This window comes from Callospermophilus lateralis, chromosome 20, assembly GCF_048772815.1.
Source record: "Callospermophilus lateralis isolate mCalLat2 chromosome 20, mCalLat2.hap1, whole genome shotgun sequence".
NCBI classification, from domain to species: Eukaryota; Metazoa; Chordata; class Mammalia; order Rodentia; family Sciuridae; genus Callospermophilus; species Callospermophilus lateralis.
The window spans coordinates 279,574-307,146 of record NC_135324.1 but is presented as its reverse complement, the minus strand read 5'-3'; the positions used below and the strand labels follow the sequence as shown (position 1 = coordinate 307,146).

The window sequence follows — 27,573 nt, the reverse complement described above, 5'->3', positions numbered from 1 at the left end:
TCCGCGCTGCCCGTGTTCCCGGGGATCTCCGGTGCCCGGAGGTTCCTCCAGAGGACGCCAGGTCACCAGAGAAGCCAAAAATGGTGAGTTCCCTGAAGGTAGGCGATCAGCACCTGCCTTGGGGCCCAGCGCTCTGGTGAGCTGCTGAGTGGCGCGCGGAGTCTCTGCTGTCGGGAGGCCCTGGGCCCCGTCCCCTGGCCCTGGGTTTGGAAGGGTGCCTCAGGTCCCAGGTGTCCCCTTTGCTCCCTACCGGTGGCCCGCACTCACTTTTCCCGACGTGTAGGAAGCAGGGCCACAAATGCACCTTCCTTCTCCCAGTGGAGCTCCACCTGGTGGCGGTCCTCCAAATTGCAGGCGCCTCCTGCCTTCTAAAATGCCCCCTCCCTCCACCTCACAGCTCAGCCAGACAGTCATTCTTCCCAATGGACACCGTCTGCTAATTGTCCTTATCACTTAGTGAAATACTGGAAAGAATCAATCAATCTAAGTTCCCCTCTCCCTTCCCCCCTCCCTTCCCCCCTCCCTTCCCCCTTTCCCTTCCTCCCTCTCTTCCCCCCTCTCTTCCCCCCTCCCTTCCTCCCTCCTTCCCCCCTCCCTTCCCCTCTCCCTTCCCCCCTCCCTTCCCCCTCTCCCTTCCCCCCTCCCTTCCTCCCTCCCTTCCCCCCTCCCTTCCTCCCTCCCTTCCTCCCTCCTTCCCCCCTCCCTTCCCCCCTCCCTTCCTCTCTCCTTTCCTCTCTCCCTTCCTCCCTTCCATGTGTTTTGGAAGCTGGGCTGGCTTCCAACTTGTCATCCTCCTGCTTCAGCCTGCCAGCATATCTGGGATTACAAGCTTGTGCCAATGTCCCTGGCGAGAAGAACACTTTTGAAAGCATTTGTTTTCTATTTGTGAATATTATCCTTGAGGGGAAAGAATGATCACTTAACACTTCCTGTGTTTGGTCAAAATAATTGCTTCAAAGGGAATCAGGGGGTTGTTTATAGATCCCAGGGATATGGAATCCTGGGCTACATCACTAGAGTACAACTGCTCCCTTTTCTGAGAGTCCATGATGTAGAGTCACACCAGTCCTGTAGTTAGGTAAGCACACAGGGTAATAATGATGTAGGGACAAAGGAGGCAAGGCACTGAAGGTAGCTGGAAACAGTTTTATCTGGCTGCAGCCAGTCTCAGAGGGCACTGTTTTTGCTATAATCAATCCATCCATCCCCTGAACCCTGAGTTCAGGTGGTTCCAGAATTTTATACCCAGCATGTAAGGGGAGGGGCTCAGAAGTTCACATTGTAATACCGGGACCTCCAAAGAACTCTCAGACCACACAGTCTCATTCCAGTTAAGCCTTTATTGCTGGCCAGTGGCAGACACTCTGGTCTCGAAAGAATGAGATGGTCAGAGTGGTGCCCCTGCCTTCAGTTGGCTCCATATTTAAGCACAAAAACCAGAAAAGGGAAGTTTGGGGGTTCAGGCAACCTAAGCAAGCCTGAAAGTTGTGGTCAGGTAGTCTCCAGTTGGCCACATAGATCACTCTGTGTTCTTGGGGAATTTTCATGAACAAAAGTATACAAACGGCCCCAGTCATGACCTTTTTGAGTGTCATGGCTGAGTTCACAAAGTGGAGTCACCATAGTCAAGTTGTCACATCACACACATAAAAGCAGGTTTTTCTTTCTCTGTTCTGGCCAAGTTAACCCTTCAAGGACAGCACCTGAGGAGGGGAGAGCTTCTTCTCCCCTTTCTTTCCTCCCCCACCAGCTGTTACCATGGAGCCCGGTTGTTGATTTTTCTGTGAAGCCCTGCTCAAGGCCAGAGGCCTTGTTTGCACATTTCTACAAACTACTATACTGGATACAAGTGTGTAAAAAACTAGTAAGGGGGAGTCCAGCACCTGGAGTGCTGATTTCTTCCAGACTAGCAGCCCAGTAAAATAGGACAAAACAAAAATAGGAAGTTTATCTACACTGCACTTTTTTGTGGACACTCTTTTGTTGACAGTCCTAAAATTAGCCATGGTGATGATTTCTGGAGAAACCCAGTTAAAATTTTCTGTGACAAAAGGGGATGCCACTATAATAATGTCTGATTCCTTGACTGTCCTTCATCCCCAGCTCTTTTCAGTATGATTTTCAGAAAGGATCTGGCTGTGGTGCCCAGCCTGGCATGAAAATTGTGATCCTCCTATCTCAGCTTCCCAATCTGTTTGTATTAAAGGCATTGACAACCCCAGCTACAGAAAATAGTTCATTTTAACCCCAAAATTAATTACCATACTAAGGAACATGGATTCAAGTTACCCTGAATGATGTGTGTGTCCCTCCCTGGAAGAGATTACATCACTTCTTTTTTTCTTTCTTTCTTTCTTCTTCTTTCCTCTTTCTTTTCTTTTCTTTTTTTTTTCCTTTTTAATATACCAGGGACTGAACCCAGGGGGACTTAAACACTGAGCCACATGCCAAGTCCTTTTTATATTGTATTTTCAGACATAATGTCACTAAGTTCCTGATGGTCTCACTAAGTTGCTGAGTCTGGCTTTGAATTTAGGAATCCTCCTATCTTAGCCTTTCAAGCTGCTGGGATTAGAGTTGTGTGCCACTGTGCCTGGCCTCCATGAACTTTTATAATTGCATTGGTAGGAACATCAGATTGGTGTGGTACAGGAAAAAAAATAAAGAAAATTTCTTCTGTAGGTCTGTTATTGCATTCTGAGCTTTGGTCAATTTTGGAGATGTCTGGTAAGGTTAGTGATATATTCTGAGAACTTTTGAGATTGTGGTCTGATACAGAAATTAAGATGATTGGCTATTAAAGGGCTTAGGATTAGCCCGAGGTAATGTTTGCTCTCCATACAGAACCCTGCCTTTCCACCCTCCTGGTGGTCTAGTTAGCCAAAGTCAAGTACTCTGAAGGTTCTTTGATGTAGATGCAACTGTATAGAGAACTTGAGTTCAGAGCTGTAAAAATCTTGTGCTTTTTCTTTTATCTTCCTTAGGTGTAGGCACCATGTCAGATTTCTTGGGCAGAGGTTCCCTTTGGACACCTCACAGAGTCCCATGTCCTCGGCCACTATCCTCTCCTGGAGCTGCCACCGAGTGCCCACAGCTGCCCTGTGCCTTGCAGGGTGAACAGAATTTCAGGCCCTGGGTCAGCTCCTCCCAGAGGACTGCCTGTGGTGTGGGGTGCAGCCTCTCAGAGAAGCTGCTGGGGGCCCTGGGCTGGGGAATCTCCTGAAAATGGCCTCATCTAAACAGCTACTTCCTTGGGACCTTGTTGTCCCCAAGCTCTGTTCCCATTCCTTGGAGACAGGTGGACAGTCAGCCTGTGGATGCTGCTGCTGAGGGGCCATGTCAACAGTGACTCCTGCCCTTTTAGTCTCTCACAGTGTGAAGGAGTGAAAACTCTCCCAGAGCATAAGGACCACCCACCCCAGTGCAGAGCTGTGCAGACCTGAAATCCTCATAGACTGGAGTCATGGTCCAGGTGCCTGGGAGGGTGATCCTGGATGCTTTCCATGAGTACGACCAGGAGGTATCATGTTCTGCATTCAGGGACCTTCCCTGCCCCTGGAGCCTGACACATCTGTGCTCCCTCAGCACCAAAGCTTTCTGTGTATCACTTTGAAATGATGTGCTCACTTATCTGAGGCCCAGGTTTATTTATTCAGAGCCAAATGGGATGGACAAGAGAGAGGTGGATTTTCAAAAGTCTAGTTACATTTCCATTGTTAAAAATCCCAACTTACAGCCAGATACAGTGGTGCACACCTGTGATTTTTCCTGTTCCAGAGGCTGAGACAGGAGTGTTGCAAATTTGAGGACAGCCTTAGCAACTTAGCTGGGCCTTATGCAACCTGGTGAGACTGCGTCTCAAAATAAAATATAAAAATGACTGGGGATGTGGCTCAGTAGTAAAATATCTCTGGGTTTAATCTCGGGGGCATCAAAGAAAAAAGAAAAAAAGAAAAAGAAAACATCGAATTACCTAATTACCTTTTGCTACCCCTGAGTATGTATAGAAAGTATGTAAGATTCAGATTTGTCTTTTCAGTGGTTTCAAATTGAAATCCAACCCTAGATTCCAAAATACCACGTAAGATACAGAGAAATTCTGGCTTGCATTATTGCTGCAGAATTTGAGTCAAATTCTACAAAAATAGTGGTGGATAAATTTATAAATGTGATTTCATGAAAACTAGTATCTGTCCTTTACAAGGTGATGAATTTGACAAAGGATGACAGTTTTTCACTGTTGTTGTCTGAACTTGGCAGGTTAATGTTAACTGTGTGGTTTTTTGTTATCAGGAATGGAACCCAGAGGTGCTTAACCACCAGCCCCTTTTAGATTCTTTGTTTTGAGACAGAGTCTTGCTACATCTTCTAGGGTCTGAAACTCCTGAACTGCTGGGGTTACAGGTATGCACCATCACACCCGTCTTCATTGTAAATTTTAAGGACAACTTTGGCAATACCTTGAATACCCAACTGTAATCATTTAATCACTGAATATCAGTGAAAGAGTAAATGACACCTGTTTTCTGCAAAGGAGAGATCCATGTGTCTAAATAAGGGTGCTGATCCCCTCACCATGTCACCTAATTCCTGTTCCCTCCCAACTGCCTCCTCGTAGGGTGACTCCTTTGGGAGCTAGCCTTTTAGCTTATGAAATTTGTGAGTAAAATAAATGCTCTCTCTATTCTCTCTGTCTTGTACAACATTTTGGCTGGTCTTAGATACAGTTTACTATTTCCAATTTTTTGAAGAGTATTTTTTGTTGTTGCTGTTGTTGGACACAATACCTATTTATTTATTTTTATGTGGTGCTGAGGATCAAACCTAGGGCCTCTCATGTGTTAGGCAAGCACTCTACTGCTGAGCCAGAATCCCAACCCTACTATTTCCATTTTTAGATGTAGTTTTTCCTAAGTTTACCTCCAAAATACAGTAAACCCTGCCCTAAATTTCACAGAATTTACTGAAACGCTCAGTGTTTTTTCAGAGAGTTTAGATCATGGGAACATTCAGTCTTCTTTGTGAGAAAGTGTGGTGTCTTTCCACTGATTTTGTTGTGTTTTTATGCCTCTAATTGTGTACCTTTGTATTATAATCATTTTTATCTCTCATTACATGTATTTTACCAAGCTACTCTCCAGCCCAAAAGAATTAGTATTGTAGACTGTTGTTTATTTATTTGCTTTCTTATTGAGTGCTGAGTATTGATGCCATGGACTTGCTCATGCTTAGTTATCTTCCAGAAATAAATTTCAATTTGTGAGCAACGTTCTGGAGGTGGACAGGTGTTTTACTGGGGAATAAACCTATAGGCACTCGACCACTGAGCACATGCTCAGCCCTTCTTATTTATTTTTTCTTTTTCTTTCTTTTTTTTAAAAAAAAATATTTTGTATAGTTGTAGATGGGTAGAATACCTTATGCTGAGAATCATACCCAGTGCCTCACACATGTTAACAAGTGGTCTGCCACTCAGCTACAGTCCCAGACTCCTTTTTTATTTTGGATGAAGACCAATCTCACTGAATTTCTGAGTGTCTTGCTAAGTTGCTGAGACAGGCCTCAAACTTTTGCCATTTCCCTGCCTTGACCTCCCTAGTGGCTGGAATTACAGGTGCACACCACTACACCAGCAGTGGGAATGAGTCTTGAAGACTTATCCAATTTCTTTCCAGATGAAAATAGTATTGAAAATCAGTTTTCTTGCTTTTGTTCATACTTTTGAAATTTATAACTATGACTCTTCCTCTTTGCTTTATTTTTGCATTATTATGAAAAAGGTATTTAGCATATAATATTGTTTCTTATGTATACATTTTTAAAACTTCATGGCTTCGTAGTTTATTTACTTCTTTATTTGATAAACTTTGTTTTTATGAGCAATTTTAGGCTTACATAGTTTATTAGTCAGTGTTCTCTAGAGGAAAAGTATCAAGAAGAAGTATGATTATCAAAAGGGATTCATTAGGTTAGCCTACTTGACCCGAAAGTGGATGTCCACAGTGGCCATCTGCAGGCTCAAGAGCTTGAGAAGTAGTAGCTGCAGAGTCCCAGAGGCTGAAGCCTCAGAACAAGGGGGATCAATGGTGCTGCCTTAGTTCAGACCAAAGATTCTGGAAACTCACTAGAGAATCACTGGCAGAGTCCACTTTGGGAGAGTGAAGAATTTTGTTCCATCCAAGACACCGTCCTATTGGATGGTGCTGCCTAGCTTAAGGAGGTTCTCCAGTTTGATTCACTATCCCAAATGCCAATCATTTGTAGACATACCTCATGGACACATTCAGAAGCCCATTAATCATCGGCATCTTTTAACCCAATCAAGGTGACAATTAAATGTGCCATTACACATAGTATCAAATACCCCTTTTCTCCAGCTGATAGTCTCCACTGTTTTCAACATTTTGCATTGGTGTAGGGTGTTTGTTAGTTACTAAACCAATGTTGAACATTTGATAAAGAGAATGGATGAAGCAACATTTAGCATAAGCCAAAGTTCATCTTTTACTTTAGGGTTCCTCTTCCTTGTGATGTGATTTTGTGTGTCACGTTGTATATAAGATAATATCATACAGAAGAGTTTCACTGCTCTGGGCATCCAGTGTTCCACCTGTTCATCACTCCTCCTCATTCCTTCCTCCCTCTCTGCTCCCTAAGTCCCTGGCACCCATCAGTTCTGCTAGTGCATCTATAATGTTGTCTTTTTCAGAATGTTTTTGACTTGGAATCTTGCAGCACTTGGCCATTTCAAACTGGCTTCTCTCACTTACCAGTCTGCCTTTAAGGGTGCTGTATTTTTCCAGGCTGCAGAGCTCATTTTCTGGGTGATTACTTTGGTGTAGTTAAGCTTCAGCTTGTCCATTCAGTATTGAAAGGTGCATCTTCCTTGCATCTAGCTTTGGGCAGTTCCGGATATGGCTGCTGTAGTCACTGCAGTGAGGATTCCTGTGCCCATAATTTTCACATCATTTGCATAGACACCTGGAGTGTGATGACTTAATTGTACAGTTTTTTTGCATTTATGATTAAATTTTGCATTTGTGATTATGAGCATCATTCATAGTCTTCTTTTCTATTTAATACTTTTCTTTATCTATTTAATTTGGATAATATGGTATGTTATGCCTCAGGAAGACTTAGGAGGTGTTAACTCAGCTTTTATGTTCTGGCAAAAAAGTAGAAAACTGGTGGCAGTTGTTATGTGTCTCATGGAAGCCTATTTGAGATGTCAGAGCTTTGTCTTGCCTTTTTGGGAAATAATTAGTTATTGAGTCTCTTTTTCTCAGCAGCCATGGGCTCATCTGTTTTGTGTATTTCCCCTTGTGTGTAAGTTGTAGGAGATTGTCTCTCTCAAAGAAATGGTCCAGTTTCTGTAAGTTGTCTAATTTGTGTCAAGCACATTTATGATAATCTGAAGTCCCAATGCATTGTTGACGATGACACTTTTAAATCTGTTAGTAGGTTTTCAGTCCTCGTTGTTTTTTTCTTTAATATTATTGTATATTTTACACTTTTTATTTCTTTCTTTTTATGTGGCACTGAGGATTGAACTGAGTTTCTCCCAAGCACTAGGCAAGCACTCTTCCACTGAGCCACAACCCCAGTCGCTGTCCTCTGTTTTCTTGGCCTTTTGTCAGTTAATCAGTGATGCTGATGTTCATGAAGAACTTGATTTTGCAGACTGCGGATTTTCTGACTGTGGTTTCATCAACACTTTCTCTGTTACCTACTGTTGAGAGCCACAGCCGAAGGGGCCCCAGCAAACTTTTAGACTGCCAGCTGATGATTGGCTTACAGCGGCCCCAGAAACTTCTAGCTGATTGGCTCCTCTGCGGTGATGCTCATTGGGCTGTTTCCCCGCCCTTTCAGACTACGGAGCTGCTCATTGGGGGACTTCTTTGGCTCCGCCCACACAACCCAGCCAATCGGCCTCAAGAGCAGGAGGAGTGGGGGAGGTTGAGAGGCTTGTGGGAAGCCAGTGGTGGCAGTTGGGCTCTGAAGGTTTTTCCTGAGGAGCTTTTTTGGCGCGTGTGGTTCTAAAAATAAAGTTCGTTTCTTTTGACGAGTGGCTCCTGAATTGTGCCCAGCCAGACTGCGGCATTTGGTGGGCCGCATGGGGAAACACTGAGGGTAAGTGATAAGGTAAACTGCTTGCCCCTGAGGGCAGGGTGAGAGGATGGGTAGCCATTTTAAGATTCTTCTTTTGTTTTGCTTCACTTTTGTTTTAAGTTGCCTGTCCCTGGAGATGAGTTAGACAGAAGAAAAACTGCTCACATTTGAGGAAAAACTATTTACATCTGAGGAACAGATAGGGAGAAAGGACGGATGCCCATTTCAGGAGGTTAGAAAGGCTATAATGATTTTTTGTTGTTTCATTTTTACTTCATTCTATATTGGTTTTGTTTGTCATCATGTTGTTGGGTTGTATTATATTAGAAATATGGGATCAGAAATTAGTAAAAAACAAACCAAAAGAGTGTTCAGTAAATTGTTAGAGGAAGAAGGCATCCCAGTAAAATCAAGAGCAGTCAGGGCATATGTTGATACAATACAAAAATATAGCCCATGGCTTTTTAAGGAGGAGTTGTTAAATATATCACAATGGAACCATCATGGTGAAGATTCTAAAAGAATAGAAAAGAAAAGCCCAGGGATTCTGCCAGTTGGCACATTGCCATTGTGGATGTTCGTATCTTGTTTGCTTAGTCCAAAGGTCTCTTAAGCTAGTCAGAGAAAGAAAGTGTAAAGCAGAAAAAGCCATCAGGGGGAAAGTTACAACAGGAGACTGCTACTAACACCTTTCTATCACCAAAGGGTGTAAGTGTCCAACCAACAGCACCACCTCTACAGGAGACTGCTACTAACAGCTTTCTATCACCAGAGGACATAAGTGACCAACCAACAAGGCCACCTTCATATGCTGGGAGGCCCCCAACCCCCGAGGTTGATATTTGGGATCCTGAGACAGGATCTCAAATATTAACATGCCCTGTATTTGAGGCAGGAGGGCAGCGAATTCACCATGGTTTCAATTTCAAAAAAGTGAAGCAGCTAAAAGAGGCTGTAACCTATGGTCCTCAAGCACCCTTCACTGTAAGCATGGTCGAATCCATTACCAACTTGAACGTGACACCAGCAGATTGGGCTAATATGTGTAAAGCTGTGCTAAATGGAGGACAATACCTGTTATGGAAGGCTGCCAATGAGGAATTTTGCAAGGATATGGCTAGGCAAAATGCAGCAGCTGGTTATCCTCAGAGAAATCTAGATATGTTGTTAGGAAAGGGACCTTATGAGGATCAGCAGCAACAAATTGCATATGATCCTGGTGTATATGCACAAATTGCTGCAGATGTGGTTAGGGCATGGAAGACATTACAAGGGCATGGAGGTTAACAAGGTCAATTATTTAAGGTAATACAAGGAGCTAATGAATCTTATGCTGAATTTGTAGATAGGCTTATTCAAACAGCTACCAGAGTTTTTGGTAATACAGAACAAGCAATGCCAACTGGCTTATGAGCAAGCGAATCATTGGTGCAGAGAAGTCATTAGACCATGGAAACATGAAGATTAAACACATATATTAAATTGTGTAGAGACATTAATGAACAAGGGCAAGTCATGGCAGCTGCAGTAAAACAGGCTTTAGATGCCAGGCCAAGAACATGCTACAGTTGTGAACAAACAAGACATTTTAAAAGGAATTGCCCCATATGAGGAGGGTTTAACAAAACTAGGTATCAAAGGAGTAGAATACCGAGTATTTGCCCACGATGCCATAGAGGGAGACATTGGGCTAATGAATGCCATTCTCAAACCACCAAAGAGGGTACTCCATTATCAAAAAATGAACAAGGACCAGGTGTTTATCCATGATATCATGGAGAAAGACATCGGGCTCAATTGCCAAAAAATGGACAGGGGGGCCCAATGTTCCGGGGCCCAAAATCACAAATATACGGAGCACTGGATGAACCCAGCAACCCCATCAGGGTAGTGCCCAGGACACATTGTCCATCAGATCCCTCATCAGACAAACCAGAGGGAGCACAGGGTTGGACATCTGCGCCTCCGCCAGATCAGTACTAACTCCAGAGATGGGAGTTCAAATCATTCCCACAGAGGTAAAAGGACCTCTTCCCAAAGGAACAGTAGGCTTATTATTGGGACGTAGCTCTTCTAATCTAAAAGGACTTATGATAAGTCCTGGGGTAATTTATCCCGATTATGAAGGTGAAATAAAAATTATAGCCAGTTCTCCAAGAGGTATATCAGTAATTTCACGAGGAGATAGAATAGCACAGTTACTAATAATACCCAGCCTACATGATAAATTTTCCAGTTGTACTATAGAAAGAGGTTCCAAGGGATTAGGCTCCACAGGTGTAGATTGGGCTATGCTTTCTTTAAATTTAGATTTTCGCCCCATGCTAAAACTAAATATTCAAGGACATGAATTTAGTGGGCTACTGGATAGAGGTGCAGACCTTAGCATCATCTCTCATCAAGATTGGCCAGAACATTGACCATTACAACAAGCCACTCAAAACCTTTGAGGCCTAGGAGTGGCGACTAATCCCCATAGAAGTGCAATGGTATTAGATTGGAAGGATCCTGAAGGATGTGAAGGAACTATACAGCCATATGTATTGGATCATCTTCCCGTAAATTTATGGGGACGAGATGTCCTAAATCAATTAGGTTTGACATTAACAAATAACATCAACCAAAATGCACCCACTATTATAACTAGACAAGGTTTTAGGAAAGGAAAAAGATTAGAAAAACAAGAACAAGGTATAGCAGCACCAATACAAATAGATCAAGGAACGGACAGACATGGGTTGGATTTTCAGAAAGGGCCACTGAGACAATAAAAATTCCTTGGAAATCAGAAAGACCAGTATGGGTTTCTCAGTGGCCCCTGACTAAAGAAAAGATACAAGCAGCCCAAGACCTGGTCAAACAACAATTAGCGGAAGGACATATACAACCTTCTGTATCTCCCCATAATACTCCCATTTTTGTCATCAAAAAGAAATCTGGTAAATGGAGATTATTGCAAGATTTAAGAGCCATTAATAATGAGATGGTTATTATGGGACCTGCTCAATTAGGGATTCCTCAATTGTCTGCTTTGCCAAAAACTTGGTATGTTTTAGTTATAGATATTAAATATTGTTTTTTTTGTAATTCCAATTCATCCTGAGGATAGTCCACGTTTTCCATTTACTATCCCTGCACTGAATCATGAAGGTCCTGATCAGAGATATGAGTGGAAAGTACTCCCTCAAGGGATGGCTAACAGCCCAACTATGTGTCAAATTTATGTTAACAAAGCAATCCAGCCACTTAGAAATCAAAATCCTGAACTACAAATATTTCTCTATATGGATGATGTATTATTAGCACACAAAGATAAAAACACATTGCTAGAATGTTATGCCACACTTACAAACTTATTAAAAAGTATAATCTAGAGATAGCAATAGATAAAGTACAATTAAATTTTTCAATTAATTATTTAGGGGTTCTATTATCCTCAACCATTGTAAATCCACCAAAAATTCAAGTACAAGTAGATCAACTCAAATCACTTAACGACTTTCAAAAGTTATTAGGAGACATAAATTGGATAAGGCCTTATCTAGGTATACCAACAGGAGAGTTGGGACTTTATTTGATATCCTAAAAGGTCCATCAGATCCAAATTCACCCCGAATGTTAACACCTGAAGCAAGAAAGGCATTAAAAATCATTGAAACATATATGGAAAATATTCATTTGGATAGAATTTATATAAGTTTGCCTTTATTATTTATTGTACTTCCAACAAAAAATATTTCTACAGGATTATTTTGGCAAGAAGGTCCATTATTATGGATACATTTATCTTATTCTCCTAACACTATTCTTACTAGGTATCCTGAGGCTGTAGGACAATTAATACTCAAAGGAATAAAAGCAGCAAAGGGAGTGTTTGGAATTTCTCCCAATAAAATTATTACTCCATATACTATGAATCAAATTGACGAGTTAGCTAATGAGTTAAATACTTGGGCAATAATCATGTGCAAATCTAATGTTTCATTTGATAACCACTTACCATCTAATCTTTTATTGTCTTTTTGGTCATTGCATCCTGTAATTTTTCCAAAAATGACAAGAAAAACACCTATCATGAATGCTCCAAATATATTCACTGATGGGTCAAATAATGGTACAGCAGCAATAGTTACACCTGATCAAACTTTTACATTTTTAGTACCCAAACAATCAGCTTAAAAGGTGGAGCTTAATGCAGTATTACAAGCTTTTGTGATGTTTAAAGATTCTGTATTTAATTTATTTTCCGATAGTCAGTATATACTTAATGATATAGTATCCCTTGAAGATGCTGGTAGGATTTCCCCTTCCTCTACTGTTTTCTCTTTGCTTTCAGCTATACAAAGTCTAATCTGGGACAGAAAAGATCCATTCTTTATAGGACCTATCAGGGCACATACAGGATTGCATGGAGCCCTTAGTTTGGGCAATGATTTCGCAGATAAAACTACTCATGACATACATATTTTCTCTACACTAGAAGAAGCTATAAATTTTCATAAAAAGTTCTATGTCAATGCTAATACTTTACAAAAGCATTTTAAAATAACTAAGGAACAAGCTAGACAAATAATAAAACAATGTCTAAATTGTGTGACCTTTTTACCACAAGTTAATCTTGGAGTCAAACCTAGAGGACTGATACCTAACCATATTTGGCAGGTGGACGTCACATACTTGCCAGAATTTGGAAAATTAAAATATTTGCATGTTACAGTTGATACTTCTTCTGAATTTTTGATGGGCTCCCTTCATGCCGGAGAAAAAACTAAAGTTGTTATAGCTCATTGCTTAGAAAATTTTGCCACTGTGGGCGTTCCAAAACAGTTAAAAACAGATAATGCCCCTGGATATACTTCTACCTCTTTTTTTTTTTTTTTTAATTTTTTTATTGGTTATTCAAAACATTACAAAGATTGCAGAATCACATCGGTTACACATCCACATTTTTACATAATACCATAATAGTAACTGTTGTATTCTGCTACCTTTCCTATCCTCTACTATCCCCCCTCCCCTCCCCTCCCATCTTCTCTCTCTACCCCATCTACTGTAATTCATTTCTCTCCTTATTTTTTCCCCATTCCCCTCACAAACTCTTATATGTAATTTTGTATAACAATGAGGGTCTCCTTCCATTTCCAAGCAATTTCCCTTTTCTCTCCCTTTCCCTCCCACTTCATGACTCTGCTTAATGTTAATCTTTTCCTCCTGCTCTTCCTCCCTGCTCTGTTCTTGGTTGCTCTCATTATATCAAAGAAGACATTGGCATTTGTTTTTTAGGGATTGGCTAGCTTCACTTAGCATAATCTGCTCTAGTGCCATCCATTTCCCTGCAAATTCCATGATTTTGTTATTTCTTAGTGCTGCGTAGTACTCCATTGTGTATAAATGCCACATTTTTTTTATCCATTCATCTATTGAGGGGCATCGGGGTTGGTTCCACAGTCTAGCTATTGTGAATTGTGCTGCTATGAACATCGATGTGGCAGTATCCCTGTAGTACGCTCTTTTGAGGTCTTCAGGGAATAGTCCGAGAAGGGTAATAGCTGGGTCAAATGGTGGTTCCATTCCCAGCTTTCCCAGGAATCTCCATACTGCTTTCCATATTGGCCTCACCATTTTGCAGTCCCACCAGCAATGTATAAGAGTACCCTTTTCCCCACATCCTCGCCAGCACTTGTTATTGTTCGACTTCATAATGGCTGCCAATCTTACTGGAGTGAGGTGGTATCTTAGGGTGGTTTTGATTTGCATTTCTCTGACTGCTAGAGATGGTGAGCATTTTTTCATGTACTTGTTGATTGATTGTATGTCCTCCTCTGAGAAGTGTCTGTTCAGGTCTTTGGCCCATTTGTTGATTGGGTTATTTGTTTTCTTATTGTTTAATTTTTTGAGTTCTTTGTATACTCTGGATATTAGGGCTCTATCTGAAGTGTGAGGAGTAAAAATTTGTTCCCATGATGTAGGCTCCCTATTTACCTCTCTTATTGTTTCTCTTGCTGAGAAAAAACTTTTTAGTTTAAGTAAGTCCCATTTGTTGATTCTTGTTTTTAACTCTTGTGCTATGGGTGTCCTATTAAGGAATTTGGAGCCCGACCCCACAATATGTAGATCGGAGCCAACCTTTTCATCTATCAGACGCATAGTCTCTGATTTGATATCAAGGTCCTTGATCCATTTTGAGTTAACTTTTGTGCATGGTGAGAGGAGGGGATTCAGTTTCATTTTATTGCATATGGATTTCCAGTTTTCCCAGCACCATTTGTTGAAGATGCTATCCTTCCTCCATTGCATGCTTTTAGCCCCTTTATCGAATATAAGATAGTTGTAATTTTGTGGATTGGTTTCTGTGTCCTCTATTCTATACCATTGGTCCACCCGCCTGTTTTGGTACCAGTACCATGCTGTTTTTGTTATTATTGCTTTGTAGTACAGTTTGAAATCTGGTATCGCTACACCTCCTGATTCACACTTCCTGCTTAGAATTGCTTTTGCTATTCTGGGTCTTTTATTTTTCCATATGAATTTCATGATTGCTTTATCTATTTCTACAAGAAATGCTGTTGGGATTTTGATTGGCATTGCATTGAACCTATAGAGAACTTTTGGTAATATTGCCATTTTGATGATGTTAGTTCTGCCTATCCATGAACAGGGTATATTTTTCCATCTTCTGAGATCTTCTTCTATTTCTCTCTTTAGGGTTCTGTAGTTTTCATTGTATAAATCTTTCACCTCTTTTGTTAGGTTGATTCCCAAGTATTTTATTTTTTTTGAGGATATTGTGAATGGGGTAGATGTCCTCATTTCCAGTTCAGAAGATTTGTCGCTGATATACAGGAATGCCTTTGATTTATGCGTATTGATTTTATATCCAGCCACTTTGCTGAATTCATTTATTAGCTCTAGTAGTTTCTTTGTAGACCCTTTTGTGTCTTCTAGGTATAGGATCATATCATCCGCAAATAGTGATAATTTAAGTTCTTCTTCTCCTATTTTTATGCCTTTAATTTCTTTCGTCTGTCTAATTGCTCTGGCCAGTGTTTCGAGAACTATATTGAATAGAAGTGGTGAGAGAGGGCATCCCTGTCTTGTTCCAGATTTTAGAGGGAATGCCTTCAGTTTTTTTCCATTTAGAATGATGCTAGCCTGAGGCTTAGCATATATAGCTTTTATAATTTTGAGGTAAGTTCCTGTTATCCCTAGTTTTTCTAATGTTTTGAACATAAAGGGATGCTGTACTTTGTCGAATGCTTTTTCTGCGTCCACCGAGATGATCATATGGTTCTTATCTTTAAGTCTATTGATGTGGTGAATAACGTTTATTGATTTCCGTATATTGAACCAGCCTTGCATCCCAGGGATGAATCCTACTTGATCATGGTGCACAATCTTTTTGATATGTTTTTGTATACGATTTGCCAGAATTTTATTGAGGATTTTTGCATCTAAATTCATTAGGGATATTGGTCTGTAGTTTTCTTTCTTTGAGGTGTCCTTCTCTGGTTTGGGAATCAGGGTGATATTGGCCTCATAGAATGAATTTGGGAGTTCTCCCTCTTTTTCTATCTCCTGAAATAGATTATGGAGTATTGGTATTAGTTCCTCTTTAAATGTTTTGTAAAACTCTGCTGTATATCCATCCGGTCCTGGGCTTTTCTTGGTTGGTAGTCTTTTGATGGCTTCTTCTATTTCCTCCCTTGATATTGATCTGTTTAGGTTGTTTATATCTTCCTGATTCAATCTGGGTAGTTCATATGTCTCAAGGAATTTATCTATGCCTTCACTATCTTCTATTTTATTAGAGTATAGGGTTTCAAAATAATTTCTAATTATCGTCTGTATTTCTGAATTGTCTGTTGTGATGTTGCCTTTTTCATCCCGTAAGCTAGTAATTTGGGTTCTCTCTCTTCTTCTTTTTGTTAGTGTGGCTAGTGGTCTATCAATCTTATTTATTTTTTCAAAGAACCAACTTTTAGTTTTGTCAATTTTTTCGATTGTTTCTTTTGTTTTGATTTCATTGATTTCTGCTCTAATTTTAATTATTTCTTGCCTTCTACTGCATTTGCTGCTGATTTGTTCTTCTTTTTCTAAGGCTTTGAGGTGTAGTATGAGGTCATTTATTTGTTGGCTTTTCCTTCTTTTAAGGAATGAACTCCATGAAATGAATTTTCCTCTTAGTACTGCTTTCATAGTGTCCCAAAGATTTCGATATGTTGTTTCTGAGTTTTCGTTTACCTCTAAGAATTTTTTAATTTCCTCTTTGATGTCTTCTGTAACCCTTTGTTCATTCAGTAGCATATTGTTTAATCTCCATGTGATGTAGGGTTTTTCCTTTCTCATTTTATTATTGATTTCCAATTTCATTCCATTATGATCAGATAAAATGCATGGTAGTATCTCAACTCCTTTGTAATTGCTAAGCTTTGCCCTGTGACATAATATATGGTCTATTTTTGAGAAGGATCCATGTGCTGCTGAGAAGAAAGTGTATCCGCTTGATGTTGGGTGGTATATTCTGTATATATCAATTAAGTCTAAGTTATTTATTGTATTATTGAGCTCTATGGTTTCTTTGTTCAATTTTTGTTTGGAAGATCTGTCCATTGGTGAGAGAGGTGTATTAAAATCTCCCATGATTATTGTGTTGTGGTCTATTAGACTCTTGAACTTGAGAAGAGTTTGTTTGATGAACGTAGCTGCACCATTGTTTGGGGCATATATATTAATGATCGTCAAGTCTTGTTGGTGTATGGTTCCCTTGAGCAGTAGGTATTGTCCTTGTTTATCCCTTTTGATTAACTTTGGCTTGAAGTCTATTTTATTTGATACAAGTATGGACACCCCTGCTTGCTTCCGGGGTCCATATGAGTGATATGATTTTTCCCAACCTTTCACCTTCAGTCTGTGTATGTCTTTTCCTATCAGATGAGTCTCCTGTAGGCAGCATATTGTTGGATCTTTTTTTTTAATCCATTCTACTAGCCTATGTCTTTTGATTGGTGCATTTAAGCCATTAACATATAGGGTTACTATTGAGATATGGTTTGTATTTCCAGCCATATTTGGTTATGTATGATACTTAACATGATTAGTTTTTCCTCTATGCTTAGTTTTTCCTTTATTGTACTACCTCCCGTTGTTGGTTTTCATTGTTATTTTTCATTTCCTCTTCCTGTAATGTTTTGCCAAGGATGTTTTGAAGAGCTGGTTTTCTAGCTGCAAATTCTTTCAAATTTTGCTTATCATGGAAGATTTTTATTTCATCTTCAATCCTGAAGCTTAATTTCGCTGGATACATGATTCTTGGTTGGAACCCTTTTCTTTCAGCTTTTGAAATATGTTGTTCCAGGATCTTCTAGCTTTCAGAGTCTGTGTTGAAAGATCAGCAGTTATCCTGATTGGTTTACCCTTAAATGTAATCTGCTTCCTCTCTCTTGTGGCTTTTAAGATTCTCTCCTTATTCTGTATGTTGGGCATCTTCATTATTATATGTCTTGGTGTGGATCTCTTATGATTTTGTATATTCGGTGTCCTGTAGGCTTCAAGTATTTGGATTTCTTTTTCATTCTTTAAGTCTGGGAAGTTTTCTAGTATTATTTCATTGAATAGATTACTCATTCCCTTGGTTTGGACCTCTGTACCCTCTTGTATCCCAATAACTCTTAGGTTTGGTTTCTTGATGTTATCCCATAATTCTTGGATGTTCTGCTCATGATTTCTTAACATTCTCGCTGAGCTGTCTATGTTCTTTTCAAGTTGAAAAACTTTGTCTTCGTTGTCTGAAGTTCTATCTTCCAACTGTTCTACTCTGCTGGTAATACTCTCATTTGAGTTTTTAATTTGGTTTATTGTTTCCTGCATTTCCAGGATTTCTGTTTGTTTGTTTTTTATATCCTCTATCTCCCTATAGAGTTGATCTTTTGCTTCTTGGATTTGTTTATGTAATTCATTGTCAAAGTGATTTTTCATTGTCTGAATTTGATGAATAATGTCTTCCTTGAGACTCCAGATCATCTGAAGCATGTATATCCTGAACTCTTTGTCTGACATTCCATCAGCTGCAGATATTACCTCATCTAATGTTGAATTGACCTGTATTGTTTGTGGTCCTTTCTTTCCTTGTCTTTTCATACTGCTCATGATTCTTTCTAGCTTTGTGAAACTGTTGAGCTAATGTTTTTCCATATATATATATATATATATATATATATATATATATATATATATATATTTTTTTTTATACATTTGGGAATCTAACTGATACAATGGTCAGCCAGCCCTAAAGTATTGTATCTATTATATTACCCATTTCATGCATGGGGAATGCTGAGCTCCAAGAATATAAGCCCAAGGTCAAGACTGCTGGTTAAGTGTTAAAGCAGAAATTTTGAATTTTGATTCAAAATTCTGATTCTATGATCTCTTTCTTCCCCCACTGTCAGAAACTACTCATTTCTGCTATATGAGATCATTTCCGATCTGATTTACTCAAGGGTGCAGAATACAACCTCCAGTTTGGGGATTAAAGTTATACTACTTTTACTTACACATTTCCATTCATTCAACGTTGATAAGTGCTTTCAGAAATCATCACGTTATTCAAGCTTGCAAAGCCGAGCTGCAGAAAATTCCAAGGGGTCAAAAGCACACATTAATGAGAACTGAAAGGTAGCATGTGGAAACCCATTAATATTTCTTTTGTCCCCTTATATATTTGTATTGTTCTTAAATAGCTCCAATATCCCTCTTTTTCGGAGAAAGACAATGTTAACAGATCCCAATATCAACAGTACATTATCTAAGGACAAGTTTTCATTATTAATACATTTATAGTTAGATTCTAAGACTATAGATATTGGATTTAATTATTACTTAAGAATATATTCCTTAGTTTCATAAAAGGCGTACCATATCTGGTGGCATATAGAAAACTTAATTTCAGACGAAGGATATTATACTTAAAGAGAAAGGAGTGAGGGAATGAGGTTAAACTAACTTAGCACCTTTGGAGAACTCTAACCACTCAACTGGTAATTTATGGAAGAATGTATAGACTCAACCTCCTATTTAGATAGTTACCCTATGTATAGATAGCAAAAGTTAGGAGATTGAAAGTGGTATAGAGAGAATATGAATTAAAAAAAAAGAAAACAAAAGAAATAACAAGGAAGAAAAGAGAAATAAGAGAAGGGAAAGGGAAGTAAGATAGAAATACAGAAAAAAAATGGGGGGGGAGGTGGGGTATATGCAATTCCTCTATATTATATTACTTTGGTAATTCAGTTGTTCATGCTCAGTTCTTGGTTTCACATATGCTGAAGTTGTGGAAGAGAGAGAAGAAAAGAGAAAGAGAGGAAAAAAAAAAGTCTCTCAGAATACTGTTTTCCTTGCTTCCAGTAGGTGGCGTTGTCTATTCCTAGTTTGAGCCTCTGTATTCAGGGTGGTGGGTATAGCCAGTGTGAAGGGAAATGAGCTTCCACCTGTATCTTCCCTACTCTAGTCTCTGAGGTAGAAACCAGGTGCCTCTACAGTTGTTGTTTTGTGTTGATAGCTACAATCCCCAAAAGCTTGTGGGAAATATTTTGAGTTATTGCAGCTAAGGGTGGGGGAGTTGGAAACCGGGTACCTGGATCAGCCGCAACTGTGCTGGTAGCCACACCCACTTTGATGGGTTTTAAGGGTTGATGGGCTTCCTGGAGACTAGCGCTCGGGGCGGGACCGGACTTCCTCCTCCGGTCTGGCTGAGCGGCTGGCGCCTTCCTGCTCCGGTCTGGCTGGGCGGCTGTCGCGGCTTCCTGCTCCGGTCTGGCTGGGCGGCTGGCGCGGCTTCCTGCTCCGGTCTGTACTTCTACCTCTTTTAAACAATTTTGCTCAACATTTGGCATTACTCATATAACAGGAATCCCATACAATCCACAGGGACAAGGCATAGTTGAAAGAGCTCATCAAACTATTAAAATGTACTTATTAAAGCAAAAAGAAGGAATTGGGAAGGGGTATATATTACCCAAAGATAAACTTAAAATAACCCTTTTTACTCTAAACTTTTTAAATTTGGATTCATCAGGGCTTAGTGCTGCAGAAAGACATATGTGTCCAAAAAATGTACATAAGCCCAAGGTACTTTGGAAGGATATTCTAACAGGACAATGGAAAGGTCCTGACCCAGTTATTGTCTGGAGTCGGGGGTCTGTTTATATGTTTCCTCAGGGAGAACAGCAGCCGATTTGGATTCCAGAGAGATTAACTAAAGCGATTTCTACAGACCAAAAAGAAGATGATTTGGCTCAAATTCATAAGAGCTGATATCCAGAACTCCAGTTGGCTACCCTTACATCTGCGACAGATCCAGGATGCTTTTTTTCAATATCTATTTTATTATTGCCCTTTCCCACATCATGAAGTTCTATTTTGTTTTTTGAGCTCATACAGACCTAGGTTAATGTTTTGCTGATCAGTTCTATTTTTTGACTATAGAGTTTTTAAACATTGCAATGGAGATTTCACCTGTAAAATGTTATAAGGCCTTTACTATTATGTTATGTGTTGTGTGCACACTTGTGTTTTATGTTGTATGTTTGTATGTACATATGTCCATATATCATATATGATGAGCTCTGATGAAAAAATGGATGCAAATATTTTTTTTTTCATGTGATTTAAATGGTTTAATTTAAATTGGGTAAACAAATGTTGAGGATTGTTTTAATATGTGAACAAAAAAGGAGGTTAACAAATATGTTTGTTTACTTTCACCTTTCCTTTTCATTATATTTAATAATTCTCTTCAAGATAATGTAAATTGTTAAGAAAATTGTTTTCTTTTAGTGGCTTCTGGAATCTTACATAATTTTTTCTTTAGCCATTATTGCCAGAATTCCTATCTTCATCCCAATGCCAGTGAAGACAAAGATAAAACCAATCTACAGCTTCTGCAATAGCCATCACTGAATTGCTTGCAGAACTTGCCTGGACTATGTATCACTTGTATGCATTGTGAACTCACCTGTATGCATTGTGAACTATCTGTTGGTGCAGCGACTTGTGGTAGCATTGGGGTATTTTTGCTGATGATGTCATCGGTGGTACAATTTTCCCCAAAGGAGCCATCAGTTGGCTTGGTGTATCTTCCTCTCTTCTGCTTGTCATGATCGTTCAGCTAAAATTTGGGGGCCAACAGAGGTGAGGCAAAGAATCTCACTCCCCCACTGGTACAATGACCTATCCATTGGTGTGGATGTATACTGGACCGGTAGTCAGTGACAGGTAAGATCCAATTGCAATGATACCAAACTAAGATAACGGGTAAGGACCATATGTACTATTGGACAACTTAAGGAAGGCACGGTCCCTAAGCCACATGCTTGTTGTTTAAACAGAGAGGGGGAGATGTTGAGAGCCACTGCCGATGGGGCCCCAGCAAACTTTCAGACTGCCAGCTGATGATTGTCTCACAGTGGCCACAGCAACTTCTAGCTGATTGGCTCCTCTGCGGTGATGCTCATTGGGCTGTTTCCCCGCCCTTTCAGACTACGGAGCTGCTCATTGGGGGACTTTTTTGGGTCGGCCCATGCAACCCAGCCAATCTGGCTCAAGAGCAGGAGGAGTGGGGGAGGTTGAGAGGCTTGTGGGAAGCCGGTGGTGGCAGTTGGGCTCTGAAGGTTTTTCCTGAGGAGCTTTTTTGTTTGGCATGTGTGGTTCTAAAAATAAAGTTCATTTCTTTTGACAAGTGGCTCCTGAATAGTGCCCAGCCAGACTACGGCAACCTACCTGTGATTAATTTAGAATTACCTTGCTTTTCTTTCTCTGGTTTTCTAAAGCGGCAATTTCATTAGTTGCTTTTAGCTGTTCTTTTCTGAAATGTGTGTTGGATGACTTAGATACCAATACAGCACCACCTCTGGTGTTCTCTATGAATTTCATATGATGGACTTTTACATTTTTTTCTTTCAAAATGGTCACCTTTTCTCTTGAGTCACCTCTTTGTCCTGTGTCTGTTCAGAGCCCTGTGTTTCATGTCCCCTTCCCTGGAGGCTTTTCAGTTTCTTCTGATCTGATTTCTGCTTTAGCTCTCATGTTCTTTGAGCATACATGGGATTTCACTGGTGGTGCACTTGTAGAGGTATGGTTTATGTCCTGTATACTGTTGCTGTGACCCTGAGATCTCAGAGTGCTTCCTGTTTGGTTGAAGGTCCATGAAGCCCTCCTGTCTGCATCATTGTCCTGACTAAGTTGGGCTGATGTCTCTGAGGGTAATTGTGAGTTCTTCATTGTTTGGGGTGGTTCCGTATGGTTTCAGTCCTTGAGTATGCTTCTGTGTTAAGTGGCAGGGACATTTTCTTTTTGTCTGTTCCATCACTGTACAGACATCATAGCATGCTTACAGATGTGGATGGTGGCCTCTTTCACACCTAGGCTGTGTGGGATAGTTCAGAATTCTGGGCTACAAACTTGTTGCTTTACCACACCCTGGAAGAGCTTCTGCCTTAGGTTTGTTTGCACCACCATTGCTACAGGCACGATGAATCTCTTTCACCACAGACAACCATTGCATATGTGGCCCAACCTTGATCAAAATGTCCTTAAGCACAACATTGGTATGTGTCTCATTACTTACTGTACATTACGGTAGTGAACCGGCTGCTGTTAAGAAGAGTTTGACAATCATTGGAAATTTATTGTTGCTGTGAGACTTAGAAAAATAGTGAAATAGTGCCTGCTGTTTATTGGTGACATTTTTGTTGTTTTTTTTTTTGTTGTTGTTGTTTTTTTTTTTTAGAGAGAAGAGAATTTTTTTTAATATTTATTTTTTAGTATTCGGCGGGCACATCTTTGTATGTGGTGCTGAGGATTGAACCCGGGCCACACGCATGCCAGGCGAGTGCGCTACAGCTTGAGCCACATCTGCAACCCATGGTGACATTTTTGGGTCATTGAGTTACTTCTAAGACACATGCCATCTTTCCACTTACCCCATTCTGCTTTGACAGTAACCACAAGAAATTATCAAATTGTTGTGTTTATTAATTAATAAATTAAATTAATCAAATAGAGAACTCATGTTTGTTTTGGTCATTTAATAGTAAGATAGTTGAGTAAATTTGTTCTGGAGTAAAGCACCTGTAAACTTCTAGTTGTTCTTAGTGTAATCACACCGAATGAGCTCAATCTCCAGTTAACACATTGTGACCACCTGTGTGAAATGTTGTCTAAATGTTGTCTATGAAGGAATCTCCTTAGTGACCCCATGCCCAGAGGGTGGGAGTGGGGGCTGGTTCTAGGCATTTCTTTAAGGATGGAACAATAGACTTTCAGAGGAAACAAGACATCAGTAAATACCATGTTGCCTATATTAACCTTGTAGGTACAGGGAGCCACTGTAGTTGGCAGAATCTCTCTCAAATGCTTAGTTTCATGATTCCTGCATTTTTCTACTCATCACCTTTCTTTTCTAAAGATTAGTACTATCAGAAGTGCTTATATTAGCTCTGTACCACATAGGACGTTTCTAGGACATGTAATAGAGGTGTAACCATTAAAGAAGTTAGGAGTGATCTGGGAGCCTGTCTTACTTCCTGTGAACTCACCAAAGGAAGGGTATAAATCACTATGATGTTTGCCTTCTGAGTAGCCAAATTCTAGTGTTGAAATGGGTGTAAGAAATTGAGTGCAGTAAAGATTTGATGGACCAAATAATGGAAATAATCAGGAGGCCAGGGAATCATGTGAGCATCATGCATGTTGAGTGCAGATTTCTCATGCTGTCATTCTCTCCTGGCCTCCACTATACATTTGTGGGATATTTTAGATTTCAGTGACCTTTGAGGATGTGGCTGTGAACTTCACCAAGGAGGAGTGGGCTTTTCTGGATACTTCCCAGAAGAACCTTTACAGAGATGTGATGCTGGAAGTCCTCAGAAACCTGGCTTCTATAGGTAATAATGTTGGTTTTAAAATTAATCAAATAGAGAACTCATGTTTATTTGGGTCATTTATGTAGAAGGCGAAAAGGAAATCAGTTGATGAATTATTGAAGCATAAATGGCACCTACAATTTGGCAAAGCTCCTAAATATTCATAAAGATTGTTATGTTCTCTCATTTTAGGAAACAAGTTGGAAGACAAGACCACTGAAGATCAGATTGAAAACTCTGGAAGCAACCTAAGGTAACTGTACTCACAAGAGGAATTCGTGAGGGAATCTGAGAACTGTCATATAATTTTTAAAGCAAACTAACCGAAGAAGTATGCATAATTTGAAATGTATTTATTCTTATAATATTTTTTACCAGAAATATATACTTTTCTGTAACAGGTATTCAGTCTTTTCAAAGTATTTGACATGCAAAAAGTAGTATGAAATTGCATATGTGAATATCACTATGTGAATAATAGCCATAGAGAAGCTGTGTTGCAAAGGATTGTTTCCTTTCAATATCTTTATTTTCAGGCAACTTTAACAAGTCAGAAAATCTAGCCTTTACCTGATGTTGGTAGAAATGTAAAGACCTATAAATAAATAGAAAATTGTGAATGAGTTAGGTATCAATAATGTGCTGGTCACGTCTTCTTCAAAGAAGTCCTATGGTAAACTTCAAACTTTCCCCACACAGTAGTGTGGGGAAACCTTCAAATCGATCCCAATTCTTAATCAAAGAAAGACAAATTTTAATAAAGAAAATTCATGTGACTTCATTATGTGTGCAAAAGATTTCATATGTCCTTCATTCTTTCATAGGCACATCACATCTCACTCTGGACACAAATACTATAAGCATGAGGAATGTGAAGAGAAGCCATGTGAATTTAAACAATATACGAAATCTCTGGTTTCCCTCAAAAGTGTTCACACACAAATGTTGTTACAAACTGCAGATAGACCATATGAAAGTACATTATGTGGGAAAGTCATCAGTTGTTCCAATGACATTCAAAGACACGAAGAAACTCATAATGGGTGGCAACCCTATGAGTGTCAACAATGTGGTGAAGCCTCTTCTCTCCCAGGTGTTCAAAGACACATGGTAACACACAGTGGAGGTAAACCTTTGCAATGTGAGGTATGTGGGAAAGCCTTTCATTTCTCCTTTTTATTTAGAAGACATGAAAGAACTCATTCTGGAGAGAAACTCTATGAATGTAAACAAGATGGTCAAACCTCTATTTCACACACAAGTCTTCAAAAGCACAGGATCACACACACAGGGAATGCACATTTCAAATGTAAGGTATGTGGGAAAGACTTTGCTTATCCCAGATTACTTAGAATACATCAGAAAACACATACTGGAGAGAAGCCCTATGAATGTAAGCAGTGTGGCAAAGCCTTTGCTAGATCTGGTGACCTTCACGTACATGAAAGAACTCACACTGGAGAGAAGCCCTATGAATGTAAGCAGTGTGGCAAAGCCTTTGCTAGATCTTATGACCTTCACAGACATGAAAGAACTCATACTGGAGAGAAACCCTATAAATGTAAGCAGTGTGGCAAAGCCTTTGCTAGATCTGGTAGCCTTCACACACATGGAAGAACTCATACTGGAGAGAAGCCCTATGTATGTAAGCAGTGTGGCAAAGCCTTTGCTAGATCTGGCGGCCTTCACACACATGGAAGAACTCATACTGGAGAGAAGCCCTATGTATGTAAGCAGTGTGGCAAAGCCTTTGCTATATCTGGTTACCTTCACATACATGGAAGAACTCATACCGGAGAGAAGCCCTATGTATGTAAGCAGTGTGAAAAAGCCTTTGCTACATCCCGTCAGCTTCATGCTCATGGAAAAACACATACTGGAGAGAAGCCTTATGAATGCAAACAATGTGGAAAAGCCTTTGCTACATCCCCTCAGCTCCGTGCACATAGAAGAACACATACTGGAGAGAAGCCTTATGAATGCAAACAATGTGGAAAAGCCTTTGCTCTGTCCCATCAGCTTAACAGACATGGAAGAACACATACTAGAAAGAAACCCTTTGGATGTCAACAATGTGGAAAAACATTTGCTTCATCCCGTCATCTTCACATACATGGAAGAATGCATACCGGAGAAAAGCCCTATGAATGTGAACATTGTGAAAAAGCCTTTACTGCTGCCTCTTCCCTTAACAGACATAAACGAACTCATACTGGAGAGAAGCCCTATAAATGTAAGCAGTGTGGGAAAGCCTTTGCTACATCCTGTGATCTTCACAGACATGAAAGAACTCATACTGGAGAGAAGCCCTATGTATGTAAGCAGTGTGGCAAAGCCTTTGCTGCATCCCATCAGCTTCAGAAACATGGAAGAACACATACTGGGGAGAAGCCCTATGAATGCAAACAATGTGTAAAAGCCTTCACTCAGTCCTCTTACCTTCACTCACATGAACACACTCATACTGGAGAGAAGCTTTATGAATGTCAACAATGTGGAAAAGCCTACACTACTGCCTTTTACCTTCGGATGCATAAACACACTCATACTGGAGAGAAGCCCTAAGAATGTAAGCAGTGTGGCAAAGCCTTTGCTAGATCCAGTGACCTTCAGAGACATGGAAGAATGTACACTGGAGAGATGCCCAACAAATGTCAACAACGTGGAGAAGCCTTTGCCACATCTTGTCTGCTTCACACATGTGAAAGAACACATACTGCATAAAAGTCGTATGCATTAAAACAATTGGTAAACTCTTCTGTTATTACTGTTTCACTCATATACATGTAGGAAGTTTACTGGAGAAAAATCCTTTGAATGTGAAATATGGTACATCACATTTCATATCATCCTCAAAGACAAGAGAGGATCACATTGCTGAAAATGTGTGTGTGTGTGTGTGTGTGTGTGTGTGTGTGTGAGAGAGAGAGAGAGAGAGAGAGAGAGAGAGAGAGAGAGAGAGAGATCAATCAATCGATCCACTGGGGATTTAGTCTGGTGGTGCTCTACCACTGAGCTACATTCCAGTTCCTTTTTACTTTTTATTTTGAGACAGGGACTTGCTGAGTTTCTTAGGGTCTTCCTAAGGTGCTGAGGCTAGTCTCCAACATTGATTCTTCAGAATCAGCCTCTCAAGTCTCAGGAATTAAAGGCATACACCACCACATCCAAATGAAAAGCTCTTTATATGTGAAAAATATCACAAATCATTCCATTTTCCCTGTTGCCTTCAAAGCCATTTCACTCACATTGAACAACAAACCCTCTGAATTTGGAGATTTGCTACATTCTGTCAGCTTCGTTTCCTTTCATATATATGAAAACACTCATGCAGAGAAGCCCTGTGAATGTGAGAAATGTGGGAAATCTTCTAGGTTTCTCATTTTTTTCCTAAGGACTGGGAATATTGTTTTGGAATAAACAGAATAAATCCTATGCAAGTAAGAAATATAAAGGGTTCAGCTGCTCTAGTTTTGTTCAGTTTTATGAAAGGATTCATACTGTAGGAAATGCTGAGGATAAGCCATGTGTGGGCAGTATTCAG

The 27,573-nt window shown here is 39.9% G+C and overlaps 2 protein-coding genes across 2 annotated transcripts in view; both read left to right on the top strand.

Annotated features, from left to right (window-relative positions):
• On the top strand, positions 1-26,682 carry LOC143387376 (uncharacterized). Its single transcript, XM_077106269.1, has 6 exons — positions 1-83; positions 23,924-24,050; positions 24,222-24,282; positions 24,468-24,485; positions 25,307-26,038; positions 26,225-26,682. The coding sequence occupies exons 1-6, from the start codon at positions 81-83 to the stop codon at positions 26,592-26,594; spliced, it is 1,311 nt and encodes a 436-aa protein (XP_076962384.1). The 5' UTR covers positions 1-80; the 3' UTR covers positions 26,595-26,682.
• Positions 31-27,573, top strand: part of LOC143638420 (uncharacterized) — a 254,715-nt gene continuing 227,172 nt past the window's right edge. The window contains exon 1 of the mRNA XM_077106268.1: positions 31-83. The gene's annotated coding sequence lies outside the window, so the exon portion shown is untranslated. The remainder of the gene's footprint in view (positions 84-27,573) is intronic.

Excerpts from the sequence above, each read along its gene's own strand:
- LOC143387376 (XM_077106269.1), top strand. Across the intron at positions 24,051-24,221 it reads CAGAAACCTGGCTTCTATAG|GAAACAAGTTGGAAGACAAG; the intron begins GTAATAATGTTG and ends CTCTCATTTTAG. Across the intron at positions 26,039-26,224 it reads TGTGGAAAAGCCTTTGCTCT|ACATAAACGAACTCATACTG; the intron begins GTCCCATCAGCT and ends TTCCCTTAACAG.